Here is a 17,831-nt window from a genome sequence, read left to right on the forward strand (position 1 = left end):
AACCCAGCAATGCTGCGGACAACGCGCAGAGGCCCCGTGTTTTGGCCTCCCGAAAGCTGCGGCCAAACCGGTGCGAGAACAGTTCCTACCGCCACAAAAATGTTGAAACATATTTTAAACATTTCATCGTTGTTTGCTCCCATCTGAATTTGCTTAAAAATAACCCGAACGATTCTCCTCCTCTAGGTGGGAACCGTGACGAGAAGCGCGGCTCCCGAGGGCGCCCGCGGAGGAAGCGAGCCGTCCCCGCCACCCCCTCGCGCCCCGTTATTTAAGCACCGTCTCCACTATTCTCTTTTAATTAAAAGACGCTCGGCAATTAGAAGAACGACGACGCAAGACCAAGCGGCTGCCTCTGGGGTGCACGAGTCGCAGCAAACGGTGAAAACCGCCTCCGCCGGGCCGCGGCGGGGAGACCCGGCAGAGCACGCAGGAGGGAGCAGGAGGGGCGAAACCCAAGAGTTTTCCTGAGCCATCGCATTGCTAGGCGAGGGGGAGAAGGAAGTTATCTTCATAATCTCGAAAGAAAGAGAAAGCACAAAGAATGCGAGGAATGCGAGGAGGTTATTACCCCGGAGAGCAGCTCTAGCAACGCTGCCGCCTTCCCGCGGGAGCCGGGAGGAGGGGTGCTCCTAACCTCTTCGACAGCGAGGATTTTCTCGTCTCCCCCTTCCAAAAAAAATAAATAAAAGCAGAGCAAAAGCAGGGAATCGGTCCTGGAGAGCGCAGGACTTTTGACGCCGGCTGCCGGAGAACCGGGCCGTAAGCGCCTCGGACCCCTCCGAACCTCCTGCCCGTCCCATCCTTCCAGGGCAAGCCCGACCCACACCTCCACGAAGGACAAGGCTCGGCCGGGACCCGCTCCCACCGCCACCGCTCGCATGCGGCGGCAACATTTTGGTCTGAACTTCTCCTCTTCATCACGCAGAAAAAGGATAAATAAAGAAGCAGGCCCCAAGCGGAGGCAGGGACGGGGCCCGGCTGCTCCCGCGGCGCTCGCCTCGCTCCGGGGCGGTTTCAGCAGGACCAAAAAGTCTGTTGACATACGAAAGCCACAGAAAATCTCCCTGAAATTACAAAAACAGTACTAAAAACATTGTGTAGCCCAGGCCTCCTGCACAGTGTACACACTCCTATTCAGTCTTTTAAAAAACAGCTACATGTCTAAGGAAACATCTGATAATTAAGGCAATTTTAACAATAGATAATAATTTGACTATGAATTGTATGGAATGTAATGACTGCTTATTCTGGCAGAAAAAACAGTACTTTCTATGAAGTGTCTGCCAAGGAAAATGATACTCCCACTCAGCCTGGACCACTGCGAGCAGTTGCTGCAAACCACATGCTTAAAGCTGCAGCCTGCGAGGACATAAAGCGCCGCTGTAGTCGAACAAAACGCTGCACTGAAGACTTAGACAGCAGCAGCCCACACGAGCACCAGCCGGGGCAGTGAGTCACTCGGAGGCCGCGCGGGGCCCCCGGCGCGGCGAGCGCTCCGCGGGGCGCCCGCCGGCGGCCCGGGGACAGCGGGCTCGTCGCGCCGTGCCAGCTCCCCCCGTCGCTGTTCCCAGTTGCTAAATGACATTAGAAGCAGCTAAAAATACTTCAAGCGATTTTCTCATTTACTTTTCCATGCGAGGACTCGCGCTTGCCGCAAGGACGTTCTCCGGCGGTCGCCTCCCCACCCGCGGGCAGCCAATCGCTCTATTAATACACCCTGGGCAAGAGTTGGGGAACCCACCCTAGATTTAAGGGCTATCACCTTCAGCGGACTGCAAAAGTCCTCGCAACCAGAGCGTGAGGTACACGCTGCGGCCAGCGGCCAGGCGGTTCTGCTCCTCCAAAAGGGCGAGAAATAACTCGGAGGCGAAGGGGACGAGGCACTATCTTGTGCTTCTCGCACTAGAACGAGCCCAGGAGCCGTTCCCCTGTGAGCAGACTTCAACAAGACCAGCAGTGCCAGATGACACAATTCTGGGCAAGATCCAGAAATCGTTTCTCTGTTGGAAGAGGCCGCATGGAAAAGAAGCACATGAACCACTGAAAACACATTTGTTGAAGTTTATATATATAAAAAAAGCAATGCTAAAAGAGCAACTTTCCCCATCAACCAAGAGGGTTGCACCAGTAGCAGCACCCAGGTGATAACTATTATCCAGAGGGCAGGAGCAAGCAGCAGATATTTGGACTCCCCTGCAGAAGTTACTCAGGGCAAAATCCCACAAGTCCAAAATCACAGGCCAAGCGATTTCCTCTCTCGCAATGAACAAGCCGCTTTCAATCATTCCCAATGAATAAATGCAGCTGTTTCATTAATTTGGCTTAAATAGAAAGACAAAGACTACACACAGCATCTTTAATAAAGTTTGAACATGGACTATTACTGGCTTTTAGCTCCCTGCAAGGGCAGAGTTGCTCTGCGCTTTCCAGCGCTGTGTTTTCCATTTGAGTCTGCCTCCAAGCCATCGTGAAATCCACATAAGAAGAAAACAGAACAGCAGTGCTATAGCTGGAATGCACTGCATTTCTGCAGGAAATTCACAGGTTAACTGATAGGCCTTTCACCGATGTGCAAGAATATTTTTTCTTTTTTTTAAATCAGCAAAGAAGCATTTATTTCCTACAATCAGCAAGAAAGAGGAAGAAATTTTCATCTATTTCACACCTGAGGGCAAGAAGGCGCCTCAGTTCTAAGAAGTATTGGATTTTTTTTTGTTTTCAATCACAGACCTCTACTGGGGTTTCACGAATGCCACCAGCTCACTTTACACTTTATTCTGCAGCCACACCAGACTAACTGGTTTAAACAACCACTGCAGATAGTCACTCCCAGGGAGCTTGCTCTGTCACCACCATAGGCGAGAAAAGACATGGGGATGCAATAAAGAGTATCACTTTCTGGGTAGCATTTAAACTAAGTGAGCAGCAACAGGCTATAGAATAAGATCTTCATGAAATATGTCCTTCACTCAGGAAACTTCAAAAATAAACTCAAAAAAACCCCATGTGCACTTCTATAAAAAGGGATTGAGACTTCCACCAAGCTCCTTCCAAGGTGTACACAGTTAACAAGCCATCCCTGCCAGGGCTTGGGGAACGATCTGTATCAGAAGCAGAGAAACCTCCTTTCCTGATCCACAGCCACAGCACGGAGATGGGACGGGGACTCCCACAGCTCCCTCGAAGGGATGCACAGTGCAAGACCTGCTGCCACATCCCCACCTGTAGGTCTACTCCTTCCCATGTCAGCAACAGCAGCCAGCTCCTGCAGAGCAAATCCAAACCTAAATCCTCCCAGCTCTCCCACCAAGCATATGTCCCTGCAGCCTTCCCTCATCTCGTGCTGCACACCCAACACGACACAGCCACCTTCATTCCTACTTCCACAAGGAATTCCTGAGGTTGCAGCCTCTGCTATTACAATGCAGTGAAGAGACGGTGCTTTGGAGGAGAAAGGACAGTTTAGGGGGCTGGTCTTGTTTTATAAGAGATATGCATGGGAAACACCTGTGCTTTGGGTGAATCTCCTCCCTGAGTTCCCGCACCCAGTTCTCCTGCCCTCAAAGGATGCTCCTGTGGTTTGCCTTGCCAGCAACGCCACGTGAGTGAATTACAGGCTGGCGTGCTCCCCAGGCCACCTATTCATTTTTCTATACGATCTCAAGAGTCAGAGAACCAGTTCCAAAAAGTGACCCCCATCATGAGACAGACAGCTCTGCACAAGTATTGACCTCTCAAGCCATAGCAGCAAGATTGTATCTCGCCACCACGATTAGCTGGGAGACACACACATCACAGGGGAAGAGGTGCACAAGCCATTAAAGACCATTCAGATACAATGCAGTGCAGCAGAGCCCTAACTTTGGAAACGCTTCCACGCAGAGTTCCAGCAGTAATATCTTTTTACACCACTAACACCTAGCTAACATAAAAAGAAACAATTTCTATATATTCCACACTACAAAGAACACTTCATACAACTCTTATCAAGCAAACAATGAGTTGATCAGCTGTGCAATTTTTCCTTAAAGTGGTATTTGTCAGCTTGCTAGAAGGAAAATGACTACTTATATCAGCTAGATACAACCTCTCATTTATGGCTATTCTAACTGGCTTTGAAACCTGGTCTAAACCAATTCTAGATCAAACTCCTGGGTAATTATGGATAAGTAGTAGCCATTCAGCATTAAAAGGATAATGATGATACTGATAAAAGGATTGCTGGAATGTACGTTTTGTTTCAAAAAAAAATTGCACACACCTACTTCTTATGAAGAACATAAATATGGCAGAAAAGCCCACATGAGAAGCTACTACATCATGGAACAACTCCTGTGCACATGTGGTAAGGATGTTTCCCATGCTGTCATGCAGCTCAGCATGGGGGCATGTCCATCCACACTGCCTGGGTGCTTTGCTTTGACAATTCAAGGCCAACAGTTTTGCAATATCAGTACTCCGTCCTCTGACAGTAAAGAAATGCCTAGAGGAAGAGTAATTAGCCACAACTTTTAGGTTACCTTTTTGGAAAGGCGTTAGGAAGTTTCGACGCAAGCACTGTGATCTAAAGCAATTTTTGAAGAAAAGGGGAAGATAAAGCAAAAAGGTCTGTGAAGCCTGTACAAGAACTGAAAGAAAAACTAGATGGACTTTGGACTTGAGTTCATGACAATAACAGCCGTGTTTGTGTACGTTAACTCATCAGCATTACAGCCCCAGGTTTCTGCCTGCTGTACGCTCTCTGACCTGTTCTTCGCCAACAGGTTTTAGAGAGCGGAGCAGTGCTACTAAGCAGTTTCCACAACCACGACTGTGTGAAACAAGCCAAAGCACCCACCTCTTCCCCCCGCAACACGCTTACCTGGTTCTCACTGATCAGCCAAGATCATTTTCAAATCACTTTTTTGCGAACGAAAGCACAGCACTATCACCTCAAACGCAAACTGAAATCCAGCGTTTGTCTACTAAAAACCTTTTGCCTTTGCCTCAGACTTGGCCTCAGCCTCTCACGCTATCAAAGGCCAAATTTCCCACCAAGTTAGTGGGATAACCCTTTGCCATCTCCCTGTAAGCAACGATCACTGGGCCCTCAGTTAGGTTCTCAATCTATATGGGGTCCTGGCAAAAGCGATAATAGATGAAGCCTGGTATGCTCAGAAAGTTCAAAATCAGAGCAGGATCAGCTGTTAACAGCCCTGTGGCATGCAATAGCTGAGCAGCGAGAAGGGAGACCGTGAGCCTTTAAGCAAGAAACATCGCAAAACTACAGCTATTCCCAGGAACTACAAAAACGCAGCGGGGGAAGCACTCTACTTACGGTTTAATTTTAAATGCAATCGCAGTTGAGGGTCACTACATTCAAAGTTTTACACAACATAACTTCTGAGATCCTCTCTGAAATAGCCTTCAGAGTAGGATGACATTTGAAACGTAACTTTGCAAGACCTGTTGCTTCCCAAGCGAGGCCAGACACAGAAACTTCCCTTATCCTTGGAACAGCAGCATAACCTAACTGATATTTTCACCGAGCATGTCATTCCAGAAAGCCTCTCTTTCATTAAATAATCTTACCTTGCTCATCACATTTCTCTGACCCCTTATTTCAAAAGCACAGGGTCAAACTGACAACAGCTTTAGAGCCTCAAATATAAGTCCTGTCAGCATGATCTATTCCCGACATCCGCCAAAGCACACCAAGACATCTTAAATAACAATATATAAAATAAAGACTAGGTCAGACCTTCCAGTTACCAGGTGTACAAGGAAGCCTGCACATATCCTGATACTACACTGATGAAGGCTGGACTCAAATCAAATACAAGCATATTTATTAGAGACCATTTTAGGAAGCAGGGAGGGTGAAGGGGAAAGAGTATTTTAACTGCAAGCAGTCAGACGTTTCTCATTAAAATATTTCTTGGGAGAAGTAAATGGATCCTCAATTTTATTCAAACAGATGTAGGCTAAACGCATATCATTAGTCTGACAATCTAAAAGTGCAACCGACTGAAATCATTTTAGTTTTGCCAGTGAAAGGGATAATGTATGCATATCTGGAGGGCACACCAATGCTAAAGATTACCCCCGCTCCTGTATTAGCAGTCTAAAGGTATTTACTTGGGGTCTGTCTGTGTTGTGACAGTGTCCTAGACTGAAATGAATGCCTCTAACACTCCACATTTTTGAGCCATTCAGTCATGCATTTTTGTTATTGTTGAAAGTAGTGCGAAATTGCAGTGCATGAGCTGGAGTCCTTGGTGGTCTCCGAGGATTCCAGCTAAAAAGGCACTTCCTTTGTTCCGCGGAGAATGCGGTCCAGTAGGTCATTCAGAAGGGGAAATAAAAGCAGCAGCCCTGGGAGGGAGATGAAGGATGAAACAAAAAGAATAAAATGTTTTGGGTGTGAGCACATTAGCTACCATTTCCTACCGCTGCCGACTGCGAGCACTCCTGTCCCCGGGATGCGCAAGTATCTCGGGACGAACGCGAAGAAGGCGGCAAAAGCACTAACAATTCAATTCCCTGCCACTTCGCCCGCGGGCGGCCCCGCGGAGCGGAGGCGGCCGCAGGGCGGGCAGCGCCCGGCAGCGGCAGCGGCGCCGGGGAGCGGCGCGGGGCCGCGCTGCGGGGCGGCGGCGGCCGCGCTGCCCCCGCGGAGCCGCGCACAAAGGCGGCGAGCCGCGACTCACCGCTGATCTCGTGGCTGGGCGCCTCGCTCTGGCTGAAGCCCTTGGCCGCGTAGAGCCTCCTCACTTCGGAGCAACTTTTGGCGCGGGGCTCGGCGGCGAGCAGCAGCGGCAGGCTGAGGGCGGCTAACGTGCAGGCGAGGGGCGGCAGGCAGCCGCGCCGCCGCGGCATGGTGCGGGCGGCCGGGCGGGGGCCGCGGCCGGGGCCGGGCCGGGCCGGGGCCGGGCGAGCGCGCCCCGAGGCCGGAGCCGGCGCTGCGCCGCGCCGCGCCGTGCAGGAGCTGCGCCCGGTGCCGTGCGCCCCGCTCCGCTCCGCTCCGCTGCGGCTCCGCTCCGCTGGCCCGGCGTGCGGCGGCGCTCTGCAAACTTGGCCCGGCAGGAAGCACATGGGGTGGTGGAGGAGGAGGAGGAGGAGGAGGAGGGAGGCGGGGAGGGCGGCAGCCAAGCAGGATCGCGCAGGGCCGGGACAAGCCTCTGCAGCCCCCGGGAAAATCAGGAGCCGGGATCCGCCCGCCCGGCGAGGCGGAGCGGAGCCCGCGGCTGCCGCCCCCCGGCGAGGCCGCCCCCTCGGCGGGGCGCGCCGCGCTCGGCGCCCGCCGCCGCGGGGAGCCCGGCCCGGGGCCGCGCTCTGGCCCGCTGCAAGCTCCGTGCGGCCGCGCTGCTCCGGAGCCCCGTCTGGGCCGGGGACTGGCTTGTCCCCAGCCTCCCAGCAGGGCTGCTCGCCCCCAGGAGCCGGCGTCGGCACGTCCGTGGGCCTCGGGGAGCTCCCGCCCGGGGTCCACGCTCGTGTCCATCGCTGGCTCCAAAATGCCCCAAAACAGAAAGCGAAATTTCTTGCTATGGACCAGAAACAGCAGGGTTAGCTATTCTTTTTTAAGTCGAGCTGTGAGTGTTTCAGCTCTGCGCCAGGTTTGATAGATTCAGTAAGCTGATACATTTTGACATCTCTGTGACAGGTCTGAACTATGTGCATGAAAGACTTGTAAAAACTGCTTTTCTCACTGATCCTTCTATTTCCAAGCGTTTGGGAGGACAGGGGCCTTGTGAGCACGGACTCTGAAGTGCTCTGAAGGCTCGTCCTCCCTCATGCTCCAGCCCTGCAAGCAGACGCAGGCGTCGACGCAAACAAGGGAGCGCATCTGGCGGCCCGTGTGCCAGCAGGCTGGGTGCAGGGGCAGCCCCTGGACAGGCACCAGCAGTTTACGTCCATGCCATGACTGCTGGCTTCTGTTTCCCGGAAAACATGAAAATAGTGTGTACTACTGTGAGACAGGGGCTATCATAATTTCATTGTGCTCTAACATCACGTAAAGGGCGGTATGATCTGCTTAAGCACAGCCTAAAATGTTCTCTGCTTGGGTCTGCTCTCCCTGCTCTGGGGGCAGAGCTGGCTGCGGAGCAGGCGCTGCCCCAGCAAGGCTCAATCGCTCATCCCTGCACCCTGAGCGTCTCCAAAACCCAGCCCTAAAACGCCTCCCTCCCCGCACCACTTTCCTCTCTGCAGCAGCATTTCACAGCCAGGAGCCTACAGGGCAGTGGCTGTGCATGAACTCAAGGAAAGGCCACAGCAAGACCTCCAAAAACCCCCGGGAGTCAAAACAAATTGTCCCAGCCCCAGGCGTGCAAGTGCAGGAAGGACTGGAAATAAAGCGGCCTTCAGGGGTTGGCCTAGCTTTTGGTGGGCTGTGAGTGAAAAGCAGGGAGAGGGGACCACAGCACGAGCAGGAGCTTGGATTTTCTATTATTTGTGCCAAAAAGGTGGAGTGGCCTTTGCACCTGAAAAGGTTGGTGAGCACCAGACTCTGTGTCCTCTGCATGCTGGCTCTTGCTTGCTTGCTGCACAGCGTCTGGCATGATGAAGTCTTGGTCTCAGCTGAAATGTGGCAGTGCCACCTCAGTGCTAATAATACACAGGCCGGTCTGTCCGTCCGTCTGGCTGCAGCGCCCGGTCTGGTCTGTCTTTGCTCAGTACTGTGGCTGGGAACGGCCCCATTGCAGGGTAATGACCTGATGATAGCATCATTTAAAAAAGAAATGTGTGGCGGTTTGCATGTAAATATGCTCGTTTATTTTACTTATTTCTCTCTTTGCAACATGAGGAAAAGATACAGACTGAAACAACAGCAAAGGAAGTGGCCAGCTTCACCCCCCTCTCTTGCTTTTAAGCTTTTGTTAGTGAAATGCAATGCCTGTGAAAGGTTGTGGGACAGAGGAAAAGGCCCTCTATTCATTCCCCTGGCTAGAGCCACTCAGACGGCGAAAGCATGGTCACACTGCCCTGCCGGTGACTTCTGGTGGGAACAAGATGCTCCTTCAGCTCTGAGCTTTTCAGGAGCGAAGCCTGCAGCTCCCCGGAGCGACGCGTGGCCCTTGGGGCAGCACAGGCTACTGTAATCAAGGAATTACACCGAAAACAGCGCAAAGCCGCGTCGCCGCAGCCGGCCTTTGGCAGGACAGCAGTGGGGAGGCTGCGGCTGCGGCGGGGGCCGTCTCCTCTCCTCGGCAGCGGTGAGGCACGCGGCGCCTCCGTGTCCCCCGGCTGGCGCTGAGCCATCCCCAAAGGCAAAGCAGGACTGTGCCTTATCGCCGCTTAAAATCCTCCAGGGGCGAATCCACGAGGTGGGCTGAGGGAATCCCACGGCGGGAGCAGGGACCGACTTCGCCTTCGGCCAAGACCCTGGTTTGGGCGCGCAGGCGCGGGGACGCTCGCCCCGGCTCTCGCTTGCCTAACGAGACGAACCAGGCCCTAAGTTCTCATGAAGTTATAAAGTGTCCTAAGAGAGAATAATCCTTTAGGATCTGGCCCTGCAATGTATGACTGAGTTCTGGTTTTCAAAGCACTACCTCACCCTCCCAGCCTTTATTTGAAGAGACAATGTGAATTTTAAAGAGAACTCAGCAGGGAGCACTGCATTTTTTATTCCAAAGCAAGAGAGAAAACGAGAGTGAGAAAGTCTGTGGGGTTAGAGACAGCTTGCCATTTGTTGTTTCTCATAATCCCATACCTCGGCAGGATTTAAGAAACCTCCTGAAAAACACGGAGGGTTTTGTCGAACGCTTGATCAAGTAGTTAAATCAAAGGCTGCAGCAAAACAATGGGACTGCCTGAAATTTTTCATGAAAAACCTCTTTTATTTTGTTAAGGAATGGAAAAGTAGCCTCTCTCAAAAAGGAAGTTTTTCACTGAAATTTTCCACCTCCCCAGTGTGTTCTCACTTCTGGCGAGACCTCCCCAACCCCCTCTCCCCAGCCTTCTCAAATGATTCCCCTTCCCCGCTTCACTGTGTTTCCCAGGAGAAAGGAAAGAGGGAGAAAAGCAGAAGGGAAAGTTGCATTTCAGTTTTAAATGCTGAGGTTTTTTTTTTTTTTTCAGGGTGAAAAATCCTGACTTGCACCTCTTTCTCCTCTCCCAAAACTCTCTCCCCAACCCCATCCATTATTATTTTTGCAACCAGACTAGGTGTTTCTTTTCCAGCCTAGAAAATATTTTGTGGCCTGCCACAATGGAAGCCGAGGGGCCTGAGCAGCTGCTCTCGGTGATAGCCTCCATGGCACAGGCGCCCCGATGCTCCCTGGGGCCAGGGCTACCAGCCCCTAGGAGAGACAGACACTCAGAGGTGCTGAGCCCATGCTGTCTGCAGGGTTTTTTGGGGTAGTTTTGGTTCTGCCTGCCCCAAAAGCTGGCTGTGAGTCTCCTCTGTTCCCTGGCAGGGCTGAACCTCTCCGCTGCCAACGGTCCAGGCACACCGAGGCTTGGGGAAAGTCTGGCTCCAGCGTGAGAGCTGCTGGCTGAGCCCCCAGCGCCGCCAGGAACCGAAGGCAAGGTGACATCATCCGCATTGCATCTGCAAGGAGCCTCTTCCAGCGTGTGCCACAGGCCTTCACACCTTGGCATTTTGAATTTCCATCATATCATTTAGTGGAAAAACGGCAGCCCTGCCAGCTTTGCAGAGAGAAAGAAGCATAGGGAAGGAGAAACTAGAGAAGACCTGGGTGCTCCTCAGCTTCTGCTTGCCTTCCTCCAGTTTGTCATGTCTTCTCTCAAACCTTGCGTTGAAGGTCCAACTCGCTTCTCCTGGCCAGGAGCCACTGATGGGTGCTACACAGAGACTTCAGCCGCTCCACAAATTGGTGTCAGGTTAGTTAAAAGCACTTTGACTTTGCTCCAGTGGAATTAGTACAAACCCTTCATGGAGGTGCAGTTAAATCAGGGTAAATCTTATCAGTATCATCTAAGTTCACATCAGGAATACACCAACGGAAGGTAAAAACCAATGCGAATGATTCCCATGCATGCAGGATTTACGGGGTTGGTTTTAAGCTCAGGTCGGTTGGAGGGACACAGTATACTGGCGTTGACAACCCTTGGCAGCCGAGGAGGACCCCATTCCCACCTAAAGGCACTAGTTAGGTCTAAATCCCCACGTGGGTCCTATCAGGACTTAAGCCGCCTGTTCAGCACAGTTCAGATCTGGGCCAGCAGCCCGCTCCAGTCGCTTGTCCGGGAATTTAACGGGGGTTGTGCTCAGATAAAGATTTCAGATGGAGCCCTGCAGGAAAACCTGGCCAAACGCAGTCCCGGGACTGGCTATCGTTAAGGGGCGATTAAATCTTATGCTCTGGCAGGCAACCCCAGGCCCCAAGGAGGTTAGGAAGTGTTGAAAGGGAGCCGGACAGGCACGTCTGCCCAGCCACAGCTCATCAGCCGCAGACAGCTTGCTCTGAACCTGAACCCGAACCTAAACCCACCACGGAGGAGCCGGGCCGGAACGCGACGGGCTCCGGCGGAAAGAGTCTCCTTTGGTAAAACCCCCGATAGCACCGATGCAGAGGCTGCTCGATCCAGGGCACAAGACTGGGGCTGGGGGGGTGGGGGGGGACGACAAGCCTGGGGACGCAGGGAACTGCGGCGCGAAGGGCTGCAGGCACCCGATGCCCCGGCTGCACGGCCCCGGCTCCTCGCAAAGCGGCGGCGCGGCGCGGGGAATAACCCCACGCGCTGCCTGGAGGGCACGTCGCTAGGATCCGCACGCAGTTAGGATCTGCGCGTCCTAGGGCGGGCCGATCCGGGGTAACCCCGGGCCCCCTCGTCCCCCGCCGCGGGTTAACGTCTCCAAATGAAAAAAACACGCGAGCTGCGGCTTGCGGGCAGCACGCCGGGGCTCGCCAGGCACGCGGGCAGGGATGCTGCTCCGAGCGCCAGCGATGATGGGGTTTGGGGGGTTTTTTGGTGTTTTATCCTTTCCAGATGAAGGGAAAAGACCACGTTCTTTGCTCAGCGCGGCGCTCCCGATCTGCAGGGCTGAAACCCGAGAGCAGCGTGTCACCAGGCCGTCCGGGGGGCCGCGGCGGGGGCTGCCGCCCTTTGCGCTCGGCGGTGCTGGCGAGGCCGGTCCGCTCGCTCGGCTGCTGAAAAAAAAAGGGCCCTGTGCTCAGTGGCTAAAGCGGTGTCATCAGGTGTCACCGGCTAAAGGCCCTATCCTCATTTCTGCTGCCAGCAGAACAGCCCCAGGCAGCCGGCTTTGATGTGCTTGGTTGTTTGCCTCTTTTTGCAGATGATATTTTTTTCACCCGGTGCTTTGGTTGTGGCATAGATCGGGGAGCAAAGGGAGGGAAAAAAATGAAAGTCTCACTGCAATAGTTGATTGGGAGGGAGGAAAAAAAGAAAAAAGAAACAACCCCAAAACGGCCATTTGTTACGCTGCGGATCGACGTTTCCTGCTGTAAATCACGGGCTGCCAGCCGGAGGGAGAGCCAGCGTGCGCGCAGGGGCTGCGCGCGAGCTGGAGGGCAGCGGGTGAGAAAGCAAGGGGGGAAAAAACCACCAGCAGCCGTCAGGCTTAACAGCCGGGCCAAAGTTCCCGATGGAAAAATTTCACCCTGACTCGCAGGCATGGAGCTCCCGATTAATCGCCTGGAAGCGATGCCCGCGGGCGCAGATGCAAGGCAAGGGCGTTTCTGACCCCTCTCCCCCGCTGAGTCTGACTGATGCTGTGTGAAATAGGCAGTAAAACCTCCCCCACGGACCGGCCAGTCCTTGGGGGAATGCACCTATCTGGCCATCAGCGGGCAGAGGCATGCGAGGCCCTTGAATGACTTGCTTAGAAACTGGATTAGTAGATCAAAATCAGGATAACCAGGCGCTGGTGTAAACGAGTTGTCAGAGGTGGTTTCTGGCAGCCCATCACGCAGTAGCATCAATCAGTCTCCTAAATAATAATAATAACAATAAAGCACATCCTGGGGAAAAAAAAAAAAAAAAAAAAAAGATCAGGCTTTAAACGCTGGGGGACGAGCAGGGCGCCGCTGCGGTGACTGCCGCCCCGCCAGCACGGGCACGCGCCTCCCTCGTGCCCGCTCCACGCTCGCCCGAAGGCAGGAAGCCCGGCGACGCGGCCACGGCATGCGCCGAAACGGAAGGCTCCTGTTTCTATGCCCCTTTCTTTCTCTTTTTTTTTTTTTTCTTTTTTGCGGTTGCACATTTGCTGTCTGCAAAGCAGTTCCTGTGAACGCGACACAGCTGATATAATACCAAATAAAGCAGCATGCAAATCCCGTAGCCATGCTCACAGCCCGCAGACGTGTCGTGTTGGAGAGGTGCAAGACCCGTGTCTGTATTTACTCTTCTGCCAGCAGACAGCAACTGCCGCACGGTCTGCCTGCGAGCTGCGGCGCAGCGCTGCCCGGTGCTGCTCCCCTCGTTTCCCGTCCCGTCCTTCTGCCCCCGCACCGCTCGCGTGGGAGCCAGCTGGTTTTTCCCCGCTTGGCCCAATCCTAGAAATATTCCCGCGCTGACGACCTGCATCACGCTGCGGGCGTTTCTGCCAAGGGAGAGGCCGTGCAGGGCATCGGTGATCTCCCCCGGCACGCGGGACCGCTCGCCCTCTCCGGCCCTCGCCCAGGAGGCGACGGAGGTGAGGCTTGCGGCGTCCTTGCGGTGCTGATAGGAAAAATTCTGCCCAGGTGCAACCTGAGCCAAAGGAAACAAACAAACAAACAAAAAAGGAGAGATTGAAAAGGGAAGATTTCTGTTTTTCTAGAATTTTTTTCTGCTTTTCTAGGGTCCACCTTGCACAAGCACAGTGCAATTTCCAGAAAGGCCCAGGTAATCCTGCCCACCCTCAGCACCGCTCCGCGCACCACGCTGCCCGGCCTCCCGCTGCCAAGGCGGCACCGGAGCAAAACGCACCTTCAGCAATGATCTTTGGGGGCGTCTGCACCCTGACACCTCGCTGCAAGCCCTGCCTCTCAGCCCGGTGCCGCGAGGACCCCAGAGACGAGGGACCGGCACCACCGTGTACCCAGGCCCTCAGCAGCTAAACGCGCGGGCTCGGAGCTGCGCGCCCGCTGGTCCGGCTTATTAGCTCACCTGAAACAACACAGCCAACACCAGCCTCCGAGACCGGCGTGAGATGAGCACGGGGCAAGAAGGGAAGCAGACGCATGAAACCTTGCGTCCAAGGACCGGCTCTGGGGCTGCCCTGCGGGCGAAATAACCGTGACAACGTTTCGAGCGACGAGAGAGACGAAACGCAGGAGCCTTCCCCCGAGCGGCGGGGCACAGAGAGAGGACTGCGTTTACCAGGGCCCCGCGCGGCTGCTCCGGCACGGCTTCCCCCACGCACGGAGAAGCCAGCGTCAGCCGGCCCGACCCCTCGGCAATTACCCAGGCCGATTAGCGCCTTTGCGCCTCCATCAGAGAGCGTCTGCCTGGTCCGTGCTGGCCCTCGGGGCAAGGAACCTCTGCTGGGAACACCTTCGTGGGAACCTCTGCTGGGAACACCTTCGTGGGAACCTCTGCTGGGAACACCTTCAAGGGCTTCGCGGGCCACGTGGTTTCGGCGCGCAGCCTGGTCTTTCCCTGCGATACAGCAGGGCGGGCGCAATGAGAAACCAGGTTGCAGGTGATGCCACCAGGTTGCACCAATCGCGGCCTCAATTTAACAGCCTCGTGCTGCGCTAGCCGCCCGGTGGTTATTTGCCTGTTTGCTAACACGGTGGATGGTCGTATAACGTGACACTGAAGCGGTGCAGCCAGCTGCAGAGCCGGGAGCAATTTTCCTTCATTTTTCCTCTTTTTTTTTTTTTTTTTTTCGGTGATTGGCCCGCAGAGAGCTGAACCCGCAGGGCGGCTCTGCCCCCGCTCCCGCCGCCGCAGCCCTCGGGGGCCGTCCGTGTCCGCCGAGCCGCCTGAGAGCATCGGCACTGGCCCCGCAGCCCTGGGCGGTCTCCTCCCGCCGCCTTTGCCCACTGCCGGGGCGCGCCGCGGCCGCCCGCTCGCTAACGGAGCACCGAAGGCTGTGGGAACGGGCGCTTTGCAGCCCGGAAAGCACCGACGCGTACTCCAGATCCTAGCACGTGCGCCGCAAAACAACACCAAGATGTTTATTTTCACAAGGATACAATGTTTGACAAAATAAACCATATTTGATTAATTCCGACTGCTTCTCTGTTTTCTGAACGCAGTAAATTCACTGATCGTATAAACATGCCAGGACGGCTTCATCTGCCTGTATCAAAATTTCAGTTACCTCATCGCCAGGGAATGTCCTTCAGTAACATTTTGACAAGCTTATTTAGGTTTCTTTTTGTTTGTTTGTTTTTTTGCTCTTACTTCTTAGTCGGGTCTCCCCTGGACAAGGAGCAAGCTGCAGTCCGCTCCCTGCTCCGCTCAAACCCCACCGCCCCTCTTTGCGCAGAGCCTCGCACCCTCCCTCTATTCCTTATCCTTTCGGGGAAGTCTCCCAAGGGCAGAGAGAGGTTATGTCTCCCTGAGCGGCACCGCAGCCGCCCCTCCGGGCCTCGGCACATGCCCTGGGATTGCGGGCTAAAACGACAAATAAAGCGCAAGTAGGATTTTTAATTCTGGTGACACCAGGCAGAGTCACCCACAGCAAAGGAGCTCTCGCTGCTGGTGCTAAAAAGCACTGGGTTTCTGGGAACCGATACCCGATTCTGGGGCTGATGGCTCATAACCTGGTAAAACTTTAGCAGTGTTTGTCAATCATTAAGCTGAGGCCAGGAAAACCGCTGTCAATGAAGCAAAGTGTTTGGGAACCAAACCTGATGTTCCTGATATGATTTTGCTTTAGAACTTGTCCTTAGACCATGCAACCATCCATGCCACAGCAGGTCCCACCATGGAGGGGACAGCTGGTAACAACCCCTCGGATAACCCAATCCCCTAGGTGCGTCAGGGCCTACCGCCCGGGTCCATCACCGCTGCAAGGGGCAGACGGCACGAACCTGGCACTGGGACATGGTGGAATGGAAACACCGAGAGAGGAGCACATCTGAACCAAGGTGGCTGTGGCCACCGGGCAGGAGTAGCCTTTTTTTCCAGGTTCCCTCAGTCTATGTGAGCAACAAGAAGAGCTGGACATTCTCACTGCTGAGATGAAATCTGATATAACTGAGGTTACCGAGACCTGGCGGGATGATTCACACGAAGGAAATGTTGACATTTCCAGTTATGAAGGACCTCAGGAAGAACTGCGTTTGCAAATAAGACATGAGGCTGATTGATAGTAATCAACATTAGAGGCCCAGCTCTTGCTTTGACACCGACTGGTAGCGGGGGGCTCAAGACCGTGGTTGCAGAGGGATCTCTCCTCTAGTCAGACAGCCTAGAGAGGCTCAGGGTGTGCAGCTGAATCAAACTGGAGGAGAGAAGCGAATGACACCTTCAACAACTGCCTGTAAGGCAGAAAGGCCAGCCGCATTGTGCAGGACTTGGCATGGCAGACGTGTAGCCACCAGGGTACGAGCGAGAGGTTACGACTGTCTAACACAGAGGAAATTGCACCCAACGCACGCTTAAGCTCGTTACTAATTTAGGACTGACTGGCAGCCAGTGACCCGAAGCGGTTCCTGGGAGAGCTGATGCTACCGCGACCTGCACCTGGGATCGCCCCGCCGTGTCCCCGGGGCGACCGCTCGCGCTGGCCTCCTCCCCCTGCCGAGGAAGTTCCCCAACCTCGATGGCAATGAATGAGCAATTCTGAAAAACTCTCCTGAAAAACAAAACCGAGACGCTCTAGATTTCACTTCTCAAAAAAGGCAGAGCCACAAGCACCAGCTGTTTCCAGCAGCTGCTGAGTGCGTTAGATTGTAACATTCCAGGGACTGAACGATTAGTCAATTGATTAATGAACTGGGATTTCTCATCCAACAAAAATATTTTGCTTTTGAATTATAATTTGATGCATGATTAGTGCATAAATACATTACACATGCATAGCACATGCCTGAATCTCCTAACCACCCTTGGGCGCGAGGAAAAGGTGCCGGGTTCACCACCTTTTCGAGGTGGAAAAGCTGCCCGGAGCCGTGCTGCCGGTGCCCGCGGCGCGGCGCGGCGCTGTGCGACCCTGCACATCGGCAGAGGCTACGGGATCGGACCCTCGAGGCTGCAGCCCGTCCCCAAGGCCGCTGCTGCTTTGGCCAAGTGCCCAAAACACCGAGGCCAGCAGAAACCCGGACAGGCATTTCCCCTGGCCGCGCGCCCGCCCCCGCGCTGTCCCGGCCCCGCGAGCCCGGCCGAGCCGGGCGGCCGCAGCACGTGGGTCCCCGCGATGTGGGTCTCTGCGCCAGGGCGCTGAGCGAGCTCCTGCACCGGGAGCTCCGGCACCCGCTGCCGCTCTCAGGGATCATCCAGTGCACATGCCCAGCACTGGAGGAGACACCAACTCTGCTCCAACTCTGAAATGTCCACAGAGCCTCCAAAAACAGCCACTTTCTGTTTAGAAAACCCAGGTGCTTCCTTCTCGAATGGGATTTTGCAGAAGCTGCTGGTAAGCGTAGCTCTTGGGAGCTGGCAAAGACATGATCTTATTTTGGGGAAAGAAAAGTTAAAACAATCCTGGTTGTGTGTTAGTGGTTAAACATACAAGCTCTGGAGCAAGGAGCAGAGCTCTAGGCACACGCGGTGGTGACGGTCCCAGCTCCTGGCAGAGGTCTCTCATCCCTCTGCAGTACAAGTCACAGAACGCAGGGGTGGTGCAGAGAAATGGACAGGGAACAATTATTCCGTATTTCATCCAACACGAGAACGAAACGATGTCCAACTGCCTGACTGAACCCCTGCTCTACTTCACCCTGGTCCTAGAGCCGCCAAAGGAAATCTTGCACAAAGCTAACAAA

General features: G+C 54.2%; 1 protein-coding gene across 1 annotated transcript in view; it reads right to left on the minus strand.

Moving 5' to 3' along the window:
* Positions 1 to 6,878, minus strand: part of GPC4 (glypican 4) — a 73,050-nt gene extending 66,172 nt beyond the window's left edge. The window contains exon 1 of the mRNA XM_062584581.1: positions 6,693 to 6,878. Coding sequence (XP_062440565.1) covers positions 6,693 to 6,861 — 169 coding nt within the window. The 5' untranslated portion in view covers positions 6,862 to 6,878. The remainder of the gene's footprint in view (positions 1 to 6,692) is intronic.
* Between the last annotated feature and the right edge of the window lie 10,953 nt (positions 6,879 to 17,831).

This window comes from Rhea pennata, chromosome 11, assembly GCF_028389875.1.
Source record: "Rhea pennata isolate bPtePen1 chromosome 11, bPtePen1.pri, whole genome shotgun sequence".
Classification (NCBI taxonomy): domain Eukaryota; kingdom Metazoa; phylum Chordata; class Aves; order Rheiformes; family Rheidae; genus Rhea; species Rhea pennata.